Here is a 22,641-nt window from a genome sequence, read left to right as displayed (position 1 = left end):
AGAGGGAGATTTCCAGTAGAAATTGGGAATTACTCTCCATTTCGACAGTAATGATTTGCGCGCCACTTACAATCTTATCAAAAATCAACTCCCATTCATCCCCGGTCAGGTGTCCCAAACATCCCCGAGGTAATTTTGGCACTTAAGACCTTTAAGTTAATAACGAGAGTGTATAATCTCTGAAACTTTTTTAAAAATATATTCCCAGATTATACTGCTAACTAATGAGATAAAAAGGTTTTGATTATATATCGCTGATATAAAATATGAAGAGCAAAACTGAGAAATAAAAAAATACAATTTTTATAAATTTTTAAGAAAGTACTGATAGAATTAAAACAATAAAACTGAGGATATCCATTTTTTTATTCAAGATACATCTTAATATTGCTTACGATTGAGTAGTGTTAAATCCCATTTATTTAAAAAATTAATGAAAAATCGCCTTGTCCCACATTACTCCTGGTCACAAACCTCCCCGGTCTCCCCTAATTATATTTCTCATTGAGCTCCAGCAATTATTCTTGCGTTTAACTCCTGGTAATTAACTATTAGAGATACCGTCTTGAAATATTCAGGGGATCCCAATAAATGATTACTGGGATAATTAACACGAGTTTCACATGGTTCCAACTTCTTTCGGCTTTTATTGCCCAAATCTTCGAGAAAGTAATATGTATATCTATATAAAATCTCTCTTTTTTATTTCGTCCAAATGTTATTTTGCCACACCTAGACGGACATATTTTTCGACTTATCTTCGCGAATCAGACGATTTATGAATTGTAATGTCGCCTTGGAAGAAATATACGGAACGAAAATTCGAATAAAAATTAAAAAAATTGTGCTACTTTTAATATAAAATAATTTTTCTCTGATAAAAATCTTTCGGCTCCAAACAGTTGAAAAGCTGAAGCTAGAGGAAGAGAATAATCTGAATCCCGTCAGATTATGCACTTGTTCTGGTAAGAACTTTCTGGGGAATTCTTCCAGTGTTTGGACTGACTCGAGCCATCGGGTTTAACCCTTTAAGGACGAGAAGGTCAAAAATCGAGGGTGAGAAAAAATAATTTTTTCTAACTCTTTAGAGGAAAACACAGCTTCAGAAGAAGGCCGTAGGAAAAACTTCACTTTTGGGTCACGGGTGATCCAATCATTCTTAAAGGGTTAAGGCAATAATGTCCCCTTGTTCCGGGTGGTGTCTCGAGAGAGTTAACCAAGATTAGAAATAAATTTCCAATCTTTCACTCCGGCAATGAATGGCTCTAGGGATGAATTCCTCAACGGAATTTTCCTCCAGAAAGATTTTCAAAATTGTGCCCTAGGCTTTAAGGCTTCTATGAAGAGAAGCTGCTGTTTAATGGCAGTCGGGGCCAATTGGCCGCTGGCTGGCAATCCTTGAGCAATAGGCTGCCGCTGGTCTGAGGCCAAAAGAAAGATGCAATTTCTTTGAAGCAAGCACTTACATGCTGCTGGAAGTGAAATTCAGGAATCTGATTTATACACAAAATAATTTTTACCCCACTTAATTACTAAGGTGAACTCAGTGTACCCACAATGCGCCACTGCAAAATTGCACATTTTTTATCTAGCTGACAAAAAATAATGATCAAGAAGTGAATGAACGAGTTGCATTAACACTGACCCATAGTGACCTAATTTCAATAAGAATTTGACAATATGCAATCTTCAATATTATAGAACTTACTGGTTAGAAGAGTTAGAATGGTACCAAATTGATATCAGACAGGATTAAGGATATAGAAAATAGGATGGTAAAAGTAACGTTTAACATCTTAGTTTCTTTAGTATCCGCCTTTAAAGTGAGGTTCGTTTTGTATCTTCGTGAAAGGATTTTATTTAACCAAAAATAAAATCGGTTTAGTTAAACTATTTGTTTATAATTGAAATGACTGGACGATCCTAGTAGTAAAAGTATCTAAAAATAGCGTAGTGGTACTTAAATCCTTTAAGGATAAGTTATTGACTTAAAAAGTAGGGGCAATGAAAACCCTGGTGAACCTAAAATTATTAAACTTTTATGTTGACTTATTCGTCTCCTTTTAAAAAAGAATTAAGGATATGGATTCCTAACAATTTAACTATTCAAAAGTATTCACATATGAGTAAAAACCCTATCTTATCCCTTAAAGAGTAAAAATTTCTAATTTGAAAATTATTTGTATGAACGTGCATGTGTTGTCCTAGGTCCAGGAATAACCATTTATCCGCTCTCAGGATCAGGAGCCCCGGAACTACATGCTCCCCATTTCACGGTCAAACCAAGATTTCCTCTATTATTTATCTCTCGCATTTTCTCGTGTTGTAATGGAGGGAAATGGCACACAACTTTCAAATAAATAACCCTAAGGAAGGACGACTATTGTAGAAGAAGTGACTCCTACACATGTTTATCTTGAATAAGAACAAAATGAATGGGAGCAGCATTGGTTCCTCAATTGGATGCACGTTTTTTTTTTAATATTCTGTACCTACGATACTGAATCACTTCACGCCTTTTATGTAGACATCATAACTAAAAGCATCACGAATGGACAAAGTGGAGGCCACTGATAAGATTTTTAGAATCTATTGTAATATATAATATTACTTTTATTTTAACGTTCAGAGTTTTAGTCTGATTTTTTTCAACCCTGTGAATAAGAACTTTTATCTTATTGCTTACTGTATCTGAAGATTTTTAATCATTCGTTGTTTTTATCTTCATCAGAACCATTGAAAAATGTTTTTTCATAGAATATTTCACGTTCAGGATAATTCATTGAATTTTAATTATTTTTTTCCTCAAATATTTTATATTTTCATTTTTAAATTGTTTCTTTTCCGATTTCACACGTGAATAATAAAGAAAATTACAAATGCAAAATGTAAAACTCCCGTATAAAATGCATTTAGCTGAAACTGCCGCTTATGTTAGTTCATCCGAGTGCAGTTTATTTTGCTTTTGCAATATTTTTACATTTAAATTTAATTTTTATCTGAAATAGGAAAAAATTCTTCATCATGCATTCAGTTAGACCTCTAGGCGAAATGATTTATTTTTCATTATAAAAAATACAATTGAAAAAAAAATTGGTAGCGGCTGCCACAATGGTCCATCCCAATTGTTATTTGGTAACTCGTAGTCAAATTGATGTCCAATTGTGTGAGATTCATTAAGAAATCGTGAATGATACTCTCTTCCCTTTAATAGAAGAATTTTTTTTATGGTAGTCCTTATCCTTAGTGTTTAGACATGAAGAAAAAGAAAGTTCAAGAGGTCTTCACTAAAAGAAAGTCTCAGATTTGTGCTTATCGCTAATGATGGAATTTATATTTATAGACTCTTTAGAATTGCACTGAATTCACTGAATACTTTTTAGTTCATGACCAGAAAGTTCATCCTGGCCTGAAGAACCAATTCATTCATTTATTCATTCATTTTCAACCGTTTATCCCTTTTCGGGTCATGGGACCAGGAGGCACAGGTTAGCAGCCCACGCCAGTCGATCCTTTAGCAGTTCAGGAAGATGTCCGCGGTTGAATTTGATTCAGCCACCTTGTCCTAGGTCTGCCCCAAGGTCAAGGTTCCTCCACAATAACTTGCATAGTTTTTTAGGGAATATTTTTCCTGAAGAACTGTCCACTAAATTTTATTTAGGGATAGTCTTTCAGGCTTCACAAACATTTCATATTTTTTGCATATTTTTTTAATTAATCAGACCTCTGGCAATATATTTCAATAGCTATTTTTAAGTCATACTTTTCTTGAAAAAAATTAGGTCAGATTCATTAAAGGAATATGAGAAAATATGCAGTGTTTGAAGACAGAGTATGTGCGAAGCCTGAAGCTTTCCCCTACTCACTGAAAAAACACATGACTTTAGGAATATCGATTTCATTTAAATTTTTAAAAATCGTTTTACTTGCTCCTTATGAAAATATTACTCTGATTGTCCGTTTCGCAGTCTTTACTCGGAGGATATCATACTGATTATCCATCTGTCTGTCCGTCTATCTCCGTCTATAGGGTAAACGCTCATAATTTTGTCCAGTCTGCTTATAAGCATCGATGTTCCAAGTTTAAAGTGCGATACTAATACTAATTGACTAAAAGTCAATACTACTGTACTAATGTACTAAAAGTCAATACTATTTTTTGTTACAATGACTTTTTTTGTTACTCTCTTTTCAGAAGGGTTGTTTAGAAACTTGGCAAGCTATTTGTCGTCTTATTCTTACTAAAATTAGTTTTAATACTTTTAAAATGAATTGATATAGAGGTGAATTTGACTCTTATTTTGGACAATTTGGTTATTAATTTGGACAACTTGGCTGTAAATTTGGACAGCTAATCCGCCTCAACAGGATGCCCATTCTTCTTCATTTCTTCATAAGTTCTGTCATATTTCTCGTAAGTAATTGCTCACACCGAATTTTCAACAAAGCAATTTCAACTCATATTCAAAATTTAACGATTTTAGTGTTAAAATCTTCCAAAAACAACAAATATTTAGATAGAATTCATTATTCATCAAATATTGGAATAAAAATCCATCATTTTAATCAATTTATTTTTAGTGTCCAATTTTATCCTCAAAGTGTCCAAAATAAGAAACTGGACAAAATTATGAGCCTTTCCCCTATCTAGAAAACACAATATGATTTATTTTACTTTTGAATATGTTTTAGACGATAAAAACAGTCTAGTTCAACCAACTGAGAAAACTTTGAGTCGTTTTAAGGACCTTGGAATTATTGATAGGTCTAAATCTGATCCAATTGATCTAATGCGTTATCAGTTTCAATTAAACCGATTGTGAACCAGTAAACATCTAAAATTCTGGAATGAAAAGAAGTTTGTGCAAAACTTAGAATTCGTTATAATGATTCAATTTCTAATAAGTTGCATTATTAAACCGTATAACAGACATGTTGTGAACGAACAAATAAAATTTTTATCGGAAATTAGACTGTTATTTTCTACAAAGTTTTCATAATATTTCTAAATTAACTATTTAAATAGTTTTGGAAATGACATATAAAAATGATGAAGTGAAAAAGAACTTTCTGAAATGTTCCAACTTGGGGGTGAGATACTTTTCTCTCTTTTAAAACTTTCTTTGTCCCAAAAAATTTTCTACTTATGCAATCGAATTTGCACTTCCGATTTTCAAGTATATACTTCATATTTGCTTGAAAAGAATCTCGGCTACTATAAATTTATCGGGTCTTATTAGTAATTTTAATGGGTACTGTTATAAGTAAATTTGCTTCATTGAAGTCAAACAAAACTACAAGTTTGACAAAAGTTCTTTGGCATTTCTTGAACTCCTTCTTTAACGAAGTTTTGTAATGTAAGAATTTGGTATATCTCTTAGAAATAAATGCAAATGTTTTATCAAGAAGAAATTTAAGAACTATAAACAGACACCACTCTTTTACGCTACTAATTATATTATTTAAATATAGGACATACTTAATAAAAGCTCATAAATCGTGTAATTTGGATAGACAAAGCAATGTCAGTAGAATAAATTAATTATGTTATTCTTGCATTGTATCCTAAATATTCGATAATGATATGTTGATTCTGAATATGACTCTCTCCGTCCTAGAAAAAGTCATACAATTCAGAAAAAAAAAATGTATTCAGAGAAAAGTTGTTTTCTTTTGAGTAGAATCATTGAGAATAAGGGATTTTTTACGGTAAAAATGTTCAATTTTCTGCAATGGCTCATGTATGAGTGTGCTTAAGATTTGTATCAATAACAAAAGAATTCCAAATCATTTCTTAACCCTTCAATTTTTCCCAGACATACGATATTTTTGAAACGGAGGGGGTTATTACATATTCTGAAGATCTTCTCAAAATAATGAGATGCACTGAGTGATTTGACTGTAAATTGTAATGATTATCCCATTTCTGAGATAAATTTTTAAACGGTAAACCTTTAAAATCGTTCTTTAAAGATAAATTCGTATTTTCTGATTAAGATTTACATATAATCTTAAAGTACATTATATCTTTAAGCTCTTAAACATGATAAGTTAGAAAATACTCAACAACGATGCTGAAGTTGAAGTGTAAGATTTCTTTAAGTTTTCTATCATCTTAAAAGTTACAGTAGAGTCTCGCTATATTCCATCGCTCTATAGTCCACAATTTATCGACCGTTGATTTCAAAACACTGATTTTATGTTAGGTTATGTTTTTTGTACGCAACAAGCATAATTATTTTAATATTTTTGGCAAACTTTATTGAGTAGTTGTGATAATTGTGATCCATAAATGAAGAGAGCAAAGACAAGTACCACAATCGCAAAGAAAGTAGAAGCCGTCGAGCAATTTCAATACTAAAAGTCGTTGATAATTTTAAAAAATTACATGGACTAGTGCGACCCAAGTGTCAAATCTGAAATCAAATATGGACTATAACGAGACTCTACTGTATTTGGAAGAACCTTTCGAATTATCAGTTACAGAATTTATTTTAAAAAATGCAATGTTAGTCATTTACTCAAAAAAGAAATTTTTGATTTTGACGCTGAATATTAATTTTAAAAGTTCCAATTAGCTTTAAATTATAAAAAAAACAGTTAATAGCCACGGTGTGATAGATACGTTATGTGTAGGTTGATTTATGGAACGTTTTTATATTGTATGTTGTTTAGTGAAGTTCAATACTCCAGTACTCATCATTAGAATTTCTTGTACAAGAAATATTGAAAAATGGATAAAAGAAAAAAAGAAAATAGGAAAATGCATTGTGATTTGAGTCGCTAAGTGGATACAATCGACCAAAATGGTAAGGAGATGGAAATATTGTTGGGGAGACGAGAATCGAGACCCCAAAAGGAATGTCGCCTCTCTTGCAAAGTCATGCTACTAGACTCGCCGTAATGTGAAATCGATATTTGCGCGAAATCGTGGCTGTCCGCATTTTTATCATATTCCACTACTTTTTTCCAACCGCACTCTCTCTCTTGTGCCTCCTTTTTTTCAATCAACCTTTTTTCCCTCCAGAGCTTTTCATCCCTTTTTAGTGGCAGCACAATTGCTCCATCTGATGGCAAATGTGTCCCACATTACATCGCAATCAATCGCTTAGTCACTCCCTTTGCATGATTTCGCTTTCCACCCACATTTACTCTCCCCCTTCTTGAATTCTACCCATTCTTATTCGTTGATGTGCTGTAGTAGCGTCACTAACAATGACTATCTTATGTGACTTGAGGCTAAAGTTGAAGGGCATATTTCTATATTCGAAACCATATTTCTCCATTTCAATAATCGACCTCAGTTAAAGTTGCCAAGATGCACTTGATTCCCTTTCTTTTGCACACTCGATCATTTGCATCCTTTATATAAAAGTGTATGGCGTATTATACAGGGAATAAAAGAGTGATTTTAAAAATTTATGCACTTTTTCCTAAGATAAATTTATGTATACACCATTTTTCCAAGCGAAATTTATTCATTTCATTTTCTTCATGCATCACCAAGAGATTAAGAGGTTTTTTTGAGAATAGATACAGTGGCAACAATTCAATTTGGGACAGTGTTTTTGAATATCTTATTAACGACTGAATGACATTTTTAATAGAAATGTTTCTTTCCTTGTAGGAAAAGATGGAAATCTTAACACAGAATGATTTAGGTCAATTTTTTTTTTAATTTAGTTTTTTTACTGCTCGAACCCCACAGAGAGAGCAGTATAATCCCATCCCCTATATGTCGACCCTGGAACCATTGATATGCACCTCATTTTCCCTCCACCCTTCTCCTTCCTCTTTAGAACCATATTTTTTGGAATAAGGGATTGCTCGAAAACGCGTCAACAATAGGGAAATCCGGAAGTCGTCGGGAAGAAATAATCACTGAGGGAAACACATCAACTATCTCCAGAGCTTTCAACTCGGTCTCCAAGTCTTCATCAGTCGTCAAGTCTTGCAATCTTTCTATGAGTCTCGGTCAAGATTTTGGTCAGGATTATAACATGGCATAAGTGGAAACGAGGGCATCCCAGTAAAAGCCAAGAAGAAGAAGGAAAAACATACAATTGTGTCAAATATTACAAAAATTATAAAATGTTCTCATGCCCTGTTATAATTCTGACCAAAACCCTGCACAAGTCTCAGAGATAGATTGCAAGACTTGACCCCTGATGAAGACTTGGAGACCGAGCCGAAAGCTTTGGAGATAGTTGATGTGTTTCCCTCAGTGATTGTTTCTTCCTGAGGACTTCCGGATTTCCCTATTGTTGGTTGCAACTTCACGTCGGTTTATTCTCACAATGAAACGCGTTGTGCGATTTCTTTTCTTTTTTTTTTTTTGAATATGTCTTAGAGATTACCCAGGCGGGCATTTGGTTCTTATACCAAAGTACCGTTGAATGGCCCAGAGAGCGCATTTCTCGTCCGAATGGATTTATATTTGGGCTCGTTTGAAAAGTATTGGATTTTTTGACAAGTCTGAACCAGTTCCAAATTGTTCTGAATCGATAATGACCCGGTTCATAACCGGTAATTGATTTTAATCCTAAAATAAATTTTGTTTGCCTTTAAAACTATTTTGTGGGATCTGTTGAGTGATTTATAAATTGCATCAAATACGTGTAAAACTGATAAATCGTATATGATGTGAACGTTCTTTTGATGTATAGCATCTAAGTTGCGAGTTACAGCACTTCATAAAGCCTGAGATGCTTTGCTACCCCCATTTACTAAAAAATCTTGAATTTTTATCAAAATTTCCACTACTGGCATTATTTAAGTTAGGCATGAGTGATGGTAAAATTTAGAAAAATACCTTAATCCATTCAGTCAATGTACCAGAAATACTTGAGATACAATGTTCATATTTTGGGATTAGTTCCCTACAGGTAAATAGATGATTTTTTTGAAAAGAAATAATTTTTATCCATTATGGGGGCGCGGGGAGCCGCTCTCAAACACGCGCCTTAACGGTCACTGAATTTAAATTCTGTTCATTAATTCTTTACAAACTCTATTGATTTAGATAGATTAACTATCCAAGAAAACACATTGGCAACCAAAATTCAAATCACGAAATGAAGGATAAAGGTCAATTTTAACAAATTCGACGAGATGTCGCATTTTCCGTCCACCATTTTGAGCAAAATTTTTGCATGACTTCGCGTGAAGCGAGAAAAGAACAACAAAATGTATTCCCATCTCTGTCGGGCTATTTTTTCCAAGTTATTGAAGGACTAAAGTAACTAAAAATCCATTCCCGACAGAAATTCGAATATCAATTGCCCTGGAATAAATCATCTAAAATCACTCAATTTGCGTATGATGTATAATACCATGGTAAGGAATGAGTTAATGTAAAAATAATTAATAAAAGCTTTCGAGCTTAAATAATTCTGTATAATTGTCTTCATCTTATTTTGTTACCTCTAAAAGAAATTAAGAGTGTTCCTAATCGAATTGTTACTACTGTATATGGTGTAGAGATTAATAGAAGGGGTATGAAAAAATGAAATTTTCTTTAAGACGATAGCATTTGTTTAACTGCATCTAACTTAAACAAAGTAGAAATTCTTTTGGGATATAAATCTTCTCTTTAGTGTGGATGTGGAAGAGCATCGAGTAAAGACGTAATAAATTATCAACAAGATTTAAATTTGAATATTAAAGTATTACTATTTATAGTTGAAGTGTTAATATACTGACATTACAGAAAATATATAATATTTAAGGAACTCTCATGCGATATTGATAATGTTTAACATAATCTGGGATATAATCAAGGAAGTTAATCAAGTTCGGGAAAGTTTATATTCGTTGAAAAGGTCTTACTTAGAATCCTGGAGAAATCTGCACTGGTTTCGATCTTTTATTAACTGATAATGAAGAGATTATGAAAAAGCAATAATGAATAATAAACACAGTTATTTTGCTCGATCTTTTGAATGACTTATAAATTGGTTCATATCGATTGTGAATCGATAAGCATTAAAAAGATTTACGCATGTACGTTTTGAAAATATATTTCGTCGAATGCTCGAACTCATGAAAATAATGCTTTTCTCATTCATATATAATACTTTATTAATGTAGATAAATAATGCGAATGCATTACTCTTCTGGATTACAGCACATTGTAACGTTGCGAGCTTGAGCATACCACAAAACTTTTCACATTTTTCAAATTTTTAACAATCATTAAAAACACAAACGGATTTAAAAACTTGATTGGGGGATTATATTCATACTTAAATGAGTTAGAGCAAGTAAAACTATAGGGGAAAGTACTCTCCTTTCGAACGTTAATGCCTTCGAATAATGTGAATTTTCTTTTAATTTTCCTCAGAGACTTACACATTTCTATTAAATATTAGTTGGCTTACCATTAATTGTTGATAATTCCGTGATAATTTAGTGTAAATCTCTTACGAAAAACATAAGAAATTCACATTATTCGAAGGCATGAACGTTCGAAGGGAGAGCACTTTCCCCTATTATGTAGAATAATCAATAAAAATTTTAATTTATTAATTATAAATTTCTTATGGAATTGCAGCTCCTGAAGTAATGATCATCGATGAGATGGGTGTACCGCTTCAGGACAAATATTACGAGGTTGACTCGACAATACAACTCTCGTGTATTGTACGCGCTATGAGGATGCCATCCTCCTTCCATTCCGTTTTCTGGACTCACGGGGATCGTATCCTGAATTACGATGTCACGAGAGGAGGAATAAGGTGAACCATCAAATGCTCATTTTTCACTTCTTATGTACACACACACTTCCTTTTTCCCGCCCATTGACCTCACATGTGTGACTGAGTGCAAATTTCTCAAGGCTTTTGAGGGTGCGATTAGGGTGGCATATCTACGTCTTCGTTTCTGGAGGAGATTGTCATCGTAAAAATTTATAACAAATACATCATTCTTACGATATTCACGCAAAGATGATGAAGAGCTTTTACGGCAGAGCTTTTCACACTCTCTTTCACCAGACAATGCTTTAAAATTTCAGGAATTTAAATTTTTTCTCCCATTTTATTTTACATTAATGTACAGAATTCTGTTGTTATTTTTTCTATGAGCAAAGTATTTCTCTTAATCCCTTTTTCATTTTCCAGATTCTATTTTTTCGTCCTTGACTGTGACCAACAAAGAGTCGTTTTGTGTTCTTTTTTTTTAATTTTTCTATGGTTAAATTAAAGTTTGTACAATATCTATTAAATCCGTTTAATTCCATTTTTTTTTCTAAATCTTTTCAGTGTAAAGACTGATTTAATGAACGGAGGAGCAAACTCAACTCTTTTTGTGGCTAGAGTGAATAAATCAGACTCTGGCAACTACACCTGTTCGATAAGCTCGGCCCAATTCTACACTGTGACAGTTCATGTTCTAAATGGTAAGATTCAGTGACCAATATAATTTATCCCACATCCCCTATACTTGGCAAAAATATTCTCAAAACCTTGGAAACTCTCCCAAATTCTGCTAATTAATTTTTTGCTATTTGTGTGAATTATTTCGCTTCTATTTAAACTTATTAATTAATTTATTTTCATGTACCGGCTTGTGTACCGAGCTATTTAGCTATTTTTGTATATCGTTCAGTTTACAAATGTATTATTCAGTTTACAATGTTTCGTGAAAAATGTCCATTCATTCAGACGCCTCAATCATTTGCACCGGGTGGGACTCGAACTCACTAGGGTGGAATAACCGGCTATCGCCATGTTTAGGAAAAAATTAAATTCATTTAATCATAACTTTTGAATCCTTGTTACAAGATAAGTCAAATTTGACACAAAGTTACTTAGATGTATTGGCTGTAGATACGTGAAAACAATAATCCTAGAACATAACGCTGGACTACTTAAAAAACTGATTTTTATTAATAATGCAAAAATAACCATTTCGTCGCCACTTTTTACCACTTTTCGCCAGTTTTGTAAAATTTGTAACCACTTCTCGCCACCCACTTGAAAAGAACCACACTCGGTTATTTTAGGCAATGCTATGAAAAGAATACATTCACCATTTCTCTTTCCTTGTGATCACTTTATTATTACTCTCTTTAAATGATTTTTCTTCACTTTTATTTGAGAAATCAAATTATGGGGCTTTTGCAGAAAGTAAACAATGCAGATTTGACAACTGAGAATGTACGAAGTGAAGTTAGCGTCGCCTATTGAAAAGATATGGCGACAGGTGGTAAAATCAATTCCAGAATATTACCACTTCTCGCCATGCCTCATTTTTATACAAAAATAATATAAAATGAAATATTAATTGACTAAATACAAATTTTATGTATTCCACAAGTGCAATTAAATATTCAATATACAAATTATTTACCCAAATAGATATTTTTGGCCTGATGAAAATTTGACGACACTTAGTACATTTGGTAAGAGATGTTGGATTCGATGCACTTGCTTAAAATATTGCTCTAAAAAGTGATCAAAATCGTAAATCCAAAACGAATAATTATTATTTTTCGATTCTATGCGTAGAAGCAGAAACAATACAAAAAAATTGCGACTCATTTATTTCATAAATTGCGAAAAATAGCGATTTCAATGTAAGTGGCGACAAGTGGGGCACTGGCGAGAACTGGTGATTCCACCCTACTGTTATAGTCGACAAAGTCAACAATGTACCCTATATTTGCTAATGTCTTATACAACCTTTGAAAGAATTTTTCCGTCGTTTTACTCTGGAGGTTGGTAATCGACGCTAAGACGGCGATGGAGGCATGGGGGGTGGGTGATATCTCAAGATGATAAATAAATACATACATACATACAATCGAGTCGGGGATCACACCGCCCAAGAGCCGAAACTTTCTTACGAATTGCACCACAGACCCCTCGCTTTTAATCTAACTGCGATGCTATTGTAATCACCAATTAAATTAATCTTGGAATTAAGTCTACAAATTGAATTGAGGTCATATTCACAGAATCAACGGAATCCGTAGTGTGTGAATAAATCTGACACAGAAAATAACTATCATCTAAAACAAGGGCCTTTCAAGCCTAATGAAAGTGAAGCTATTTTTCACATTTCCTTGTAAAAATTTTGCACCTATTGCACCGCGACTTAAACAAATTTGCTCGTAGTTCTTGTATAATTTTGGCAAGCATTATGAAATATGTATTTTAGATAGCTTTTAATGAACGATTTTGAAATATATCAGAGTGATAAATCAATTCTCTTTAGGAAAAAACTTGCCAATAGTCTTCAGTGCTTCCATGCAAAAAGGTATGGAAAAATGAAATGTCGAGAGGCCCCTGATCTACAATCATACTTAGATAAGTACAGTAACACAAGTTTCGCGAAATATCCTCTCAATTTTGAAATAAATCTTTCAAAGTTTAAATTTTTAAATCAGCCTTTAAAAGCTAATATGCAGTAGGTATCAAAAGTTTGTTGCCTCATGTATGTTCGGGAAAACAGATAGAAAATATGATTAAAAAATTATTTTAAAAATTTTTCTTTTCGTAAATTACTTGCCCGTTATCCGCAGATCTTATTTATATATTTCAAAGAATTTAATTAATTTTATTGCATATAAAAAATTATTTTTGTCCAAATGTTGTTAAGTTTTAATGCGCCAAAAGTTTGTCGCCTCTTTTGAAAAAGTTGTTCAAAATAGTCAAAATACGTGCAACTAACTTCTCAACCAAGTTATATTTGGAAGTTATGTTATTTAAGAGGCAGATCGTGGGTTTGCTCATTTCCAAAGTTTTCAATGGCCAATTTAAAAAAGTATTTTTTTTTCATCTGGGTTTCCGAACGCACATGAAGCAACAAACTTTTGACACCTACTGTATATTCCGTATATCCATATTAGCTTATATTTAAATTCTAAATATATGCAAAATAAAATAAAATAGTTTTTTTGATTGGATGAGAAAACTTTCGTAAATTCCTGAAAGAAATCAAAGAATTGTATGTCAAGCTATAAGTACAAAAAATAATTAAATTTATGCGTTATTGCAATAATTAATCCATAATTCGAGTTTTTTATGGTTTTACCGATGAGATCGGCACTATTAATTCAACAACAATCACATTCCAAGCAAGTTTGATATGTAATAAGCCAAATTGAGTTGAAAAAATCCCATTCAATTCAATTTATAGTAGAATTTGTGAAAAAAAAAACAAGTTATCGGACTTTGTGAGTGTCAGGGATTGAAAATGTTGTCTAAAAGAAGACTGCTTATACGAGTTTTGAAAAGAAAATTTATAATAAATATAAAACTACACTATTCAAAAGGTTGAAGTGAGATTTCTTTAAGATTCAGAGTTACTTGGGCTACCACAGAGGAATTGTAAATGTGAAATACATGCTTTGAATATAAAATAGGGGTTGAAGATTAAAATTTAAGTTCAACAACAATCATGATTTTATATTCCGATATGGTGTTCAACCTTTTTGAAAATCCAGAAAGATTTCACAGGATGAATGTGAATGTGAAAAAAAATTAAAATCCACAAAGAAAAAAGCTGTTATGAGTGCACGAACGGCAAGAAAAATAAATAGGGAATACATATTAAAATTAAATTGTGAAAAAGTACTATAAAATTCTATTCAACTTTTCAATAATTCAACACGGAAATTGTATATTTAAAAAAAATGTGTGCGGAAAATTCTATTGAGAATTTTCACACAGAACGCATCACATAAAATATGATAATTCATGTAAAAATTGTGAGGCTGGGTGGTTAAACATGGTATGGATGTTGAAACAAGGATGAGAATAAGAAGTTAAAGCGCACGACTTGGCTGTTTCAATGGTGAAATTGAAAATGGTTGAAATCTTAAGGAAAAAAAGCTGAAGTCAACAAAAGGGATCTACGGGATTGTTTGAGAATAAATGTTTTTGTAGGAAAATCTCATGAATTTCACAATAATTTTCCACATAATTTCTTTCACGATAAAGCCATTTTGAAAATATTAACTTATTATTTCTGTTCATCATATTTCAATAGATAAAAAATAAGGCTGGCAAAGGTACCCAGCTCTGAGAAATGATCGAACTCATGATTAATTATATGGGTTTTTATATTAGGTCTGTATAAATTGTTTTAGTGAAAGATGTACAGATGTACAGTAGATGACTAATTCGGATCGTTTAATTTAAGGGGTTGTTGTATATCAAGAGAGTATGTTGACGATTTTAACGTAACATTTGGCTAAGATTTTCTATTGAGGAAAATATTATATGATGAAATTCGTTATGATTTCCCTCAGTTTTATCGTAATTTTTTATTATTGACGGGTTTTTATGGAGTTTACAATGATTTTACGAGTATGAAAATTTCATATAGGTACGCATTTAGATGTACAAAAACTCGTTAAATTTCAAACAGTTTCACGCACGAATTTTTGCATACTTCCAATGAAATTTTTACTTAAAATTCGTTCATAATTAATCTTTGGGCAAATCCATATTATGGTATGCTCAATAATAAGCAAATGAATAAATAAATAAAAATTTAATTGGATGAAGGACTGGCGTGATATGTAGATAGGGGACTCTCCGGTGATGGATAGTGTATTTGAAGTCACCTCACATAAAAAAAAACACTTCTTCAATCTTGCCCAGAGCTTTCGGTCCTGGATATAGACCTTCTCTAGTAGCTACAAGTATTAAAAAAAGGTTGAAAATCAGTGAAAACAATTTCGTAAAAAAACCTACCCAATTGATAACTTGAAAGTGATGATATTGTCTAATTCCTCTCGAACACTGAGAGAAGTCCGAAAAACTTAAAATAACATTCCGGAAATGTTTATTTTACCCTGCAGTATTGATCCGAAATCGGTGTAAATATTACCCTTTTTAGGTGTATTAGGGGTTAAAGTTACCCTTTTTCATGTTAATTTTACCCTTAAAAAGGTGTAAAATTAACATTAAAAATGTTGATATATTTTTACACCTAAAAAGTGTTAAAGTTATGAGCAAAAAAAGTTAATCGCACCCCTGTTTTTTTTTCTCAGTAAATAACGATCCTCATAAAGTACAAAAAAAAGTTTAGTCGAGTGAATAGAAGTTTTAATTGCCCAATGAAAAAGTGACCTTGTATTTAAATTTAGTTTCTAAAATAAATTTATAAATCCTTGTAACCACTGAAGAAGGTCCATATCTAGGAGCGAAAGCTCTGGGCAAGATTGAAGAAGTGTTTTTTGTGAGAAACTTCAAATCTACTGACCTGTACCGGAGAGTCCCCTATCTATAAATAAAAATTCTTTCAAAATTGCCCAAGATTGTATATCTATTGGACAATCCCGAATAGGGGAAAGTTCCCATGCTTTGCACGGTCCCAAGCTTTATAATGACTATTATTTTCTTTTTTTCACTCTGCCCTAGTTTTCAAAATATGAGTTTAATGAGTCTTTGAAAAACATGGGAAAAATTTAGTCATTATAAAACTTGCAACCGTTCAAAGTATGGGCATTTTCCCCTAGGTTTATTTAACCAATTACAATACGGAAAATGTAATATGAAATGCAATAGAATTTATACTTCTGTCTAATAAAAAAAAATTAGATAATTCGTAAGTTGATTGAAATTGCATATAAGAATATGCATTATTTGAAAAAAATGTTCACTTTACTAAAAAAGTGGTATTTTCATTATTTTCTTGAGCTTTTACTCGCTATTCTGCACAATAAATTTTCATCTTCCAGTTTTAGCTCGTAAGACATAGACAGACACAGAGGAATGTATAAGTATAATGCCTAAATTTTTTGAATCTTAATATTTCCATTTTCAAAATTTAAAAAATTAGAACATTTTCAGAAATTAGACAATTTTTGAAAATTTCTGCCACGGTTTTTGTTTTTGATTGTGTCAATTTTTGAAAGTTGACTAAGCAGATAAACGTGATAAACGAGAACTTCTAGAAGTCGCATTTGTCGTATTAAAATTATAACGGTTATTATTTGAAAATCGTGAATCACTTCTCCTTTACAGAACGATACTGCGATAGGGCATTCTTGGATAGAGGAAGTTAATGTTTCTATTTACAATGAACAATGAGAAAGGAAAGCTTTTCCCTGAAAATTTTTTTTAGCACTTTACTGTTCTCAAGCTCTCCTGCATTATCGACTTTTCCTTGGGTTGGTGCCTGTCTCGATTATTTTGCTCAATCATCGCCGTGTTCTAAATCCACTAATCAGTCGTGACAAGAATCAACAGAAAGAAAAGTCGATTATGTAGAAGTACTTAAGAACAGTAGAGTTCTCAAAGAATACCCATTTTTCATTGGAATAGCACCATAATATTGATCTGCTCGAAGAGGAGGAAGTATTGTGTTCCTTGTTTTGGGCTCTTGAAAGTGGTTAATTGGAAATCTCAGGGCCCAAGATTCCAAACTACAAAATGTTTTGAATAACGGTTTCCAAAGTTAAAAGTTACACCCCATTAAGCAAACTATACGGAAATAAGCTTTTGATTTGTCATATAATTGGACAAATGTTTCAGACAAGTTTGAACCATCATTGCAATTTTGTGTACATTTTCAAGTGCTTTAAGAATCGTTTAAGTTTAAATAGGTTATAAACTCGTTAAATATAACATTTCGAACACGAGTCGTGTGATTATTATTTTTTTAAGTTTATTGGAATTACTTGACTTGGTGAATATTGCTATAATGTTTGCTATATGTTACTATAATCACTTTTCAATCACGTTTCAATTACTCCAAATAATTTTTTTAAGGGGTTTATAAATTAAACATCTTTCGAATTCTTTCAAAATTATAGATATATTGAAAGGGTCTTGAAATCTCTGAAAAGTCTGAAGCAATTGTGATTGAATATAATCAAATGACGAATTAATAAATAATATAGCATTATGGTGCTATTCCAATGAAACATGAACGTGTTTTTAGAGCTTCTACATAATCGACGGCGTGGACTGGGCAAAATAATCGAGATCCAATACAAAGAAAAGTTGATGATACAGGAGCACTCGAGAATAGTCAGGTACTAAAAAATATATTCATTTTTTATTGGAATAGTACCCATAATAGGTATCCCATAATAGTACCCATAATAGTACCCGTAATAGAACCCATTACGTCTAAATTGGATTTTTAGGTAATCTATAACTCTATTTAGGTTGGTTGAGAAAAAAAATAAACCTAAAAACGGCGAAGTGTAAAAACAAACCTTTATCAAATGCTAAAACTCTTGAACATGAGGTTTTTTTTATGAGTTTAACAGAGAAAACAACTTTATTAATCTAGATAAAAAATTTTACAGTGTTATTAAACTTAATAATAATGATAAATAATGGTGACGCAAGGTTCCATAGAAGAACTTAGGCCTTACCGCAAGGGGAGTTCGGAACATTCATTATTATTTTTCTTATACAGGGATAGGGTTGTCGCATCCCATGCCTCGTAGAATCAAGTCAAGAGAAGCTCACTGGGGATGCAATTTGAACATCTTACTTGACTTAAACGGGATTCGAACCCGGGACACTTGCATCATAGAACAAGTGCTCTATCACTTGACCCAGATTGACTGCATATTACACTTGCATATTAAAATTTTAATATGATTTATATTAATTATCGATGATGAGCATCCAAATGTATAATTGGTGTCATTGAATTGCTTAATACATATTTACCATTTGATCTATTTATTGATTTACTCTGAAATAATTGATTTAAATTGATTAATAGCATTATTGAGAAAGTTAATTTTAAGTAATTTATTTTTTAATGTGATACATATAATTATGCTTTACTCAATCACTCACTCACAGAATATTTATTCTTTAGGTCAATTGAAAACTATTTTTAAGTCTATCCTTTTATCAATAAATATAACAAATTCTATTAAGTGATTCAAAGACTAATTTTTTCTCCTGTTTTAAAATGAAGCTAGACCTTGTTACGATATAATTTAGATTTTATAAACCTATTGTGAAACCAAATTACAATATTACAAGGCAAAGTTCCATTTAAAAATAGGAGAGAAGGTCCAATTTTTAAGCTGTCCTAATTCAAAGGTGCCCCATTTCCCTTTGCACGTGCAATATGAAGGTTAAATGAGGGAATGCAAGATTCGAGCATCTCGCAAAGCTGGAAAGCTTTGTCGTCCTAAATTTTCTCAGGTGTTTTTAAAATTTTAATTTATAATTTTTCTGCAGAGTTTTCTTATCGCCATGTGCAACTATTTCATGTTATTAAAAAATAAAGTTTTACCACACCAGACAGGCAATATTAAAATGAGTTTCTGAGGAACTAAATATAGGAATGATAATTGATTAACAGCATAAAATAAAGTTTTTTTCCAGTGTATTTTATTTTCTAAAACTGACTTCGCGATGAAGTGAAAAATTAAAAAGAGAAAAAATTTAGAGTATTTCTACGAGAAGTTTTATTATGTAAATGCATTTTGCTGTGTTATTTTCTCTTTGAAAAAAAATTGCAATTTATACTATTAAAATACAACTTGTGAACTTTTTTAATATTTATGCATTTTCTAAAAAAAATCAATTACAAATGGAAATTTCTCGAGTGAAAATATTATATAATTTCAACGATTATTTTTAACCATTATTCCGGAAAATATAGTGAGTGATATAAAGTTTCAGTTTGAAACAATTTGTAAATAATTATGAAACATGTTTTGTTGAAATATTATTTTATCATTAATGATAGTTCTAATTTCGGGGTTCGAGAGAGGGTCGTCAGAGACCTGAAAACAATATCCCTAAAAAGCAATATTGTGTTTAATGAATAATGACATGACATTATATTGACATACTTTTAATTTCGTAATATTTTATTTCAAAATGCATTGTTTAATGCTTGGAAAATTTAAGTAAAAAACAGTAAATAACTTTCTCATGTTCTGTACCAGTTGGTATCAGTTGTGGTTATTTCTGAGGGATATTTTTTCCTTTGTCTGGTATCTTATTTATTTTGTATACTCCAAGGAATTGACTTTGTTTCAGGAGAAAGCTACGCGGAATTGCATCACGGCACCGCAACAATTTCGTCTCCACAGTGGAAATTTATTGGGACTATGTGCTTCGTAATTTGTCTTCTGACATCGCTGTGGCCCCAAGGAGAAGACATCCCAATCCATTTCCTCAAGTCCCGGATCAACAGATGAGCCGATACCACCCTCCAAGTGCTCTATCAATTTTCACTAGACCCACACTGAATAGAATTAATTGCAGATATTGCAATTGACGATGGAACTTAAAGACAATTAAAGTGTTAGGGGATAGAGTGAATCGTGAGGATAACCATAGTCAAGAAACTTTTGTCTCGAATAGCGATATTTTCGAGATAGTTTGTTTTTGTAAAGTATCAGAAATTTATCTCCTTATCCCATGTATGATAGAACTTTCTTGAATCATTTTGTGGAAAGGAATGCACGAAATTTTAATATTTCTGAGGATGATGTTTTGAATACTTGGTGGGATAATGAAAGGACATAATGAAGGAGACTTAAAGAATTGTGGAAATGTGTTTGAGTAGATGGACCATAAGTATATTGAGTATTTTTAGATGTGAAATATTGGAGAATTTCGTGAGTAAGAATGTTGACTGCTCAAGTTACTAAATTAATCAGAGACCTATTTTAGTGAGTATGAATTGAAATAAAGTATTTAAAATTTATTACAATTAAACACCGTAATATATTAAAATATAAATTGATAATGAATATTCGAGTAATCCAGGACAAAAGCACTCTTTTAAGCATATGTTAAAATCCAAATTAAAAAAAGAGATTGTAAATAAAATTGATGAAAAAAAAACGATATCCTAAATGACTATTGGTTGATAGTAAAATTAATTAACAGAAAAATATATACGAAATTTTATTATTAAATTTGAAATTATTTATGAAAAATTACTATTGTAAATAGAGACGAAAATTGAGGGAAAACACAATTTATTAATTTAATGAATAATGAAATTATTAAACAATAAAAATGAAGACAGGAATTTCACAATGAGAAAATGTATGTCTTTCAATTAGAACTTGTTTTTATTTAATATTTTTATTGATTTATTTATGAAATCATTACACATCTAAGTACTTTCAGAACCACAAATGATATATCATTTGTTATATTAAGTTTGCATATTGTTTTAAAAATTTTGAAAATTATTTTTGAGAAATTTTCTGATTAAATTTAAATGAAATTTCACTTTCTTGTTTTTTAAATTACTACTTTGCAGCCCCTGCTTTACATTCTGGGTAAGTCTATCACGTTTATTCTTTTTATTTAATATTGGAGACTCCTTTTTTTCATAATTTATGTTTTTTGTTTTATATTCCGATGACGAAATTATAAATAAACACAGAATATACAGTGTACAAATGAAAGGTTAAAAGAAAATTGGTAAGTATAAATCAAGTTTAAGCAGCACTCCACTTAGTTTAGAATTCTAAAAGCAGTGAAATTATTATGTAAGTTTTTCAAAAGGTAAAATAATGATTTTTTTTCATTTTACCTGGAACCATCTTATTTCATTGAAATATGAATTAAAACCTTTTTTTGTAGATTTAAGTATTTGACTGACTAAATTTAATATTTTGCATAAAATTTTATTCGTTATACTGCTTACGTCTTTTTTGCCGAAAATAATTAGATTACTATAGGAAGAACTTCAAAAATATCACGAAATTTATCTTTTTTTCTTGCGAATTAAGAAATCGTTAAAATTTCTTCTTTAAAGATTTTAGAAAAGCATATTTCATATTAATAGCATAAACCATATTTCATCCATCAAAAGGATCTATCTGAGAAAAAGGGATAATTCTTTTATTTTTTCTTGTGATAACCTTGATCCAAATACAGATAAAACTTTAATTTAAATTCGGAAGAATATCTATAAAAATTAAGCGTTACAGAAAATTTAAAAAAAGCTAATTTAGAGATTCAACAGCAAAAGTTTACCATTATCATAGGAGAACAAGAATAAAATATTTTAATTTTTTATTTCCGCTCAATGGATTTCTTTTTAGGTACCTTGAATTTGGCTGAAGAAAGGATTAGAATTATGGTAATTTTGAAAAGACTTATTTCCGACAATTGCTAGCACAAAGGATTCGTGATGAGTGGTGAAAAAGTCTTTGATCACTATTCGGTCAATGCTTGGAATGAAAATTAAAATTGTTGTACTGAGAATACACCGATGCGGAAAGTCGTAAGACAAAGATTTTCCAATTATACAGAAGTAACCTTTTCGATTGGAAAGTTTATTTCCCTGTTGGAGTCTTTTGCTTCATTGTTTGGGAGGTAATTGGGAGAAATTTTACCTAACATACTTTTGTTTTTGTTACAAAAACTTTCTTCGTTTTAATAACCCGGAAATACGTGGAAATGTTTTCTCTTTTTATATTTCCATTTTATATATTTTAAAGGTTATCCTGGGAAACTTCTGTTCATACATGCCTATAACCTTTAATAATTTTTTAAAAGTCATTATGTTAATCTGATATAGAGAGCATATTTCATAAGTGATTAGAACAACTTCGGATTCGTTAAAATCGATTGTCAATAGCCTTTACTCCCAAAATTTCCACCTTCCACCCCCCGGAGACCACTTTTGTCAACAAATCTTCGCGTATCAGACGATTTCTGAGAAATGTCGTCA

At 31.5% G+C, this 22,641-nt stretch overlaps 1 protein-coding gene across 13 annotated transcripts in view; it reads left to right on the top strand.

Annotated features, from left to right (window-relative positions):
* LOC129810280 (uncharacterized) overlaps positions 1–20,998 on the top strand; it is a 60,731-nt gene extending 39,733 nt beyond the window's left edge. For 7 of the 13 annotated variants that reach the window (XM_055860648.1, XM_055860645.1, XM_055860646.1 and 4 more), the window contains exons 6-8: positions 10,553–10,736; positions 11,262–11,398; positions 19,983–20,998. In XM_055860648.1, coding sequence (XP_055716623.1) covers positions 10,553–10,736; positions 11,262–11,398; positions 19,983–20,140 — 479 coding nt within the window. In that variant the 3' untranslated portion in view covers positions 20,141–20,998. Of the gene's footprint in view, positions 1–10,552; positions 10,737–11,261; positions 11,399–19,979 lie in introns of all 13 variants that reach the window. The other 6 variants (XM_055860642.1, XM_055860639.1, XM_055860641.1 and 3 more) reach the window with 1 other exon arrangement.
* Positions 20,999–22,641: the final 1,643 nt, after the last annotated feature.

This window comes from Phlebotomus papatasi, chromosome 1 (genome assembly GCF_024763615.1).
Source record: "Phlebotomus papatasi isolate M1 chromosome 1, Ppap_2.1, whole genome shotgun sequence".
Taxonomy (NCBI): domain Eukaryota; kingdom Metazoa; phylum Arthropoda; class Insecta; order Diptera; family Psychodidae; genus Phlebotomus; species Phlebotomus papatasi.
This window is presented reverse-complemented; position numbering and strand designations above follow the sequence as displayed.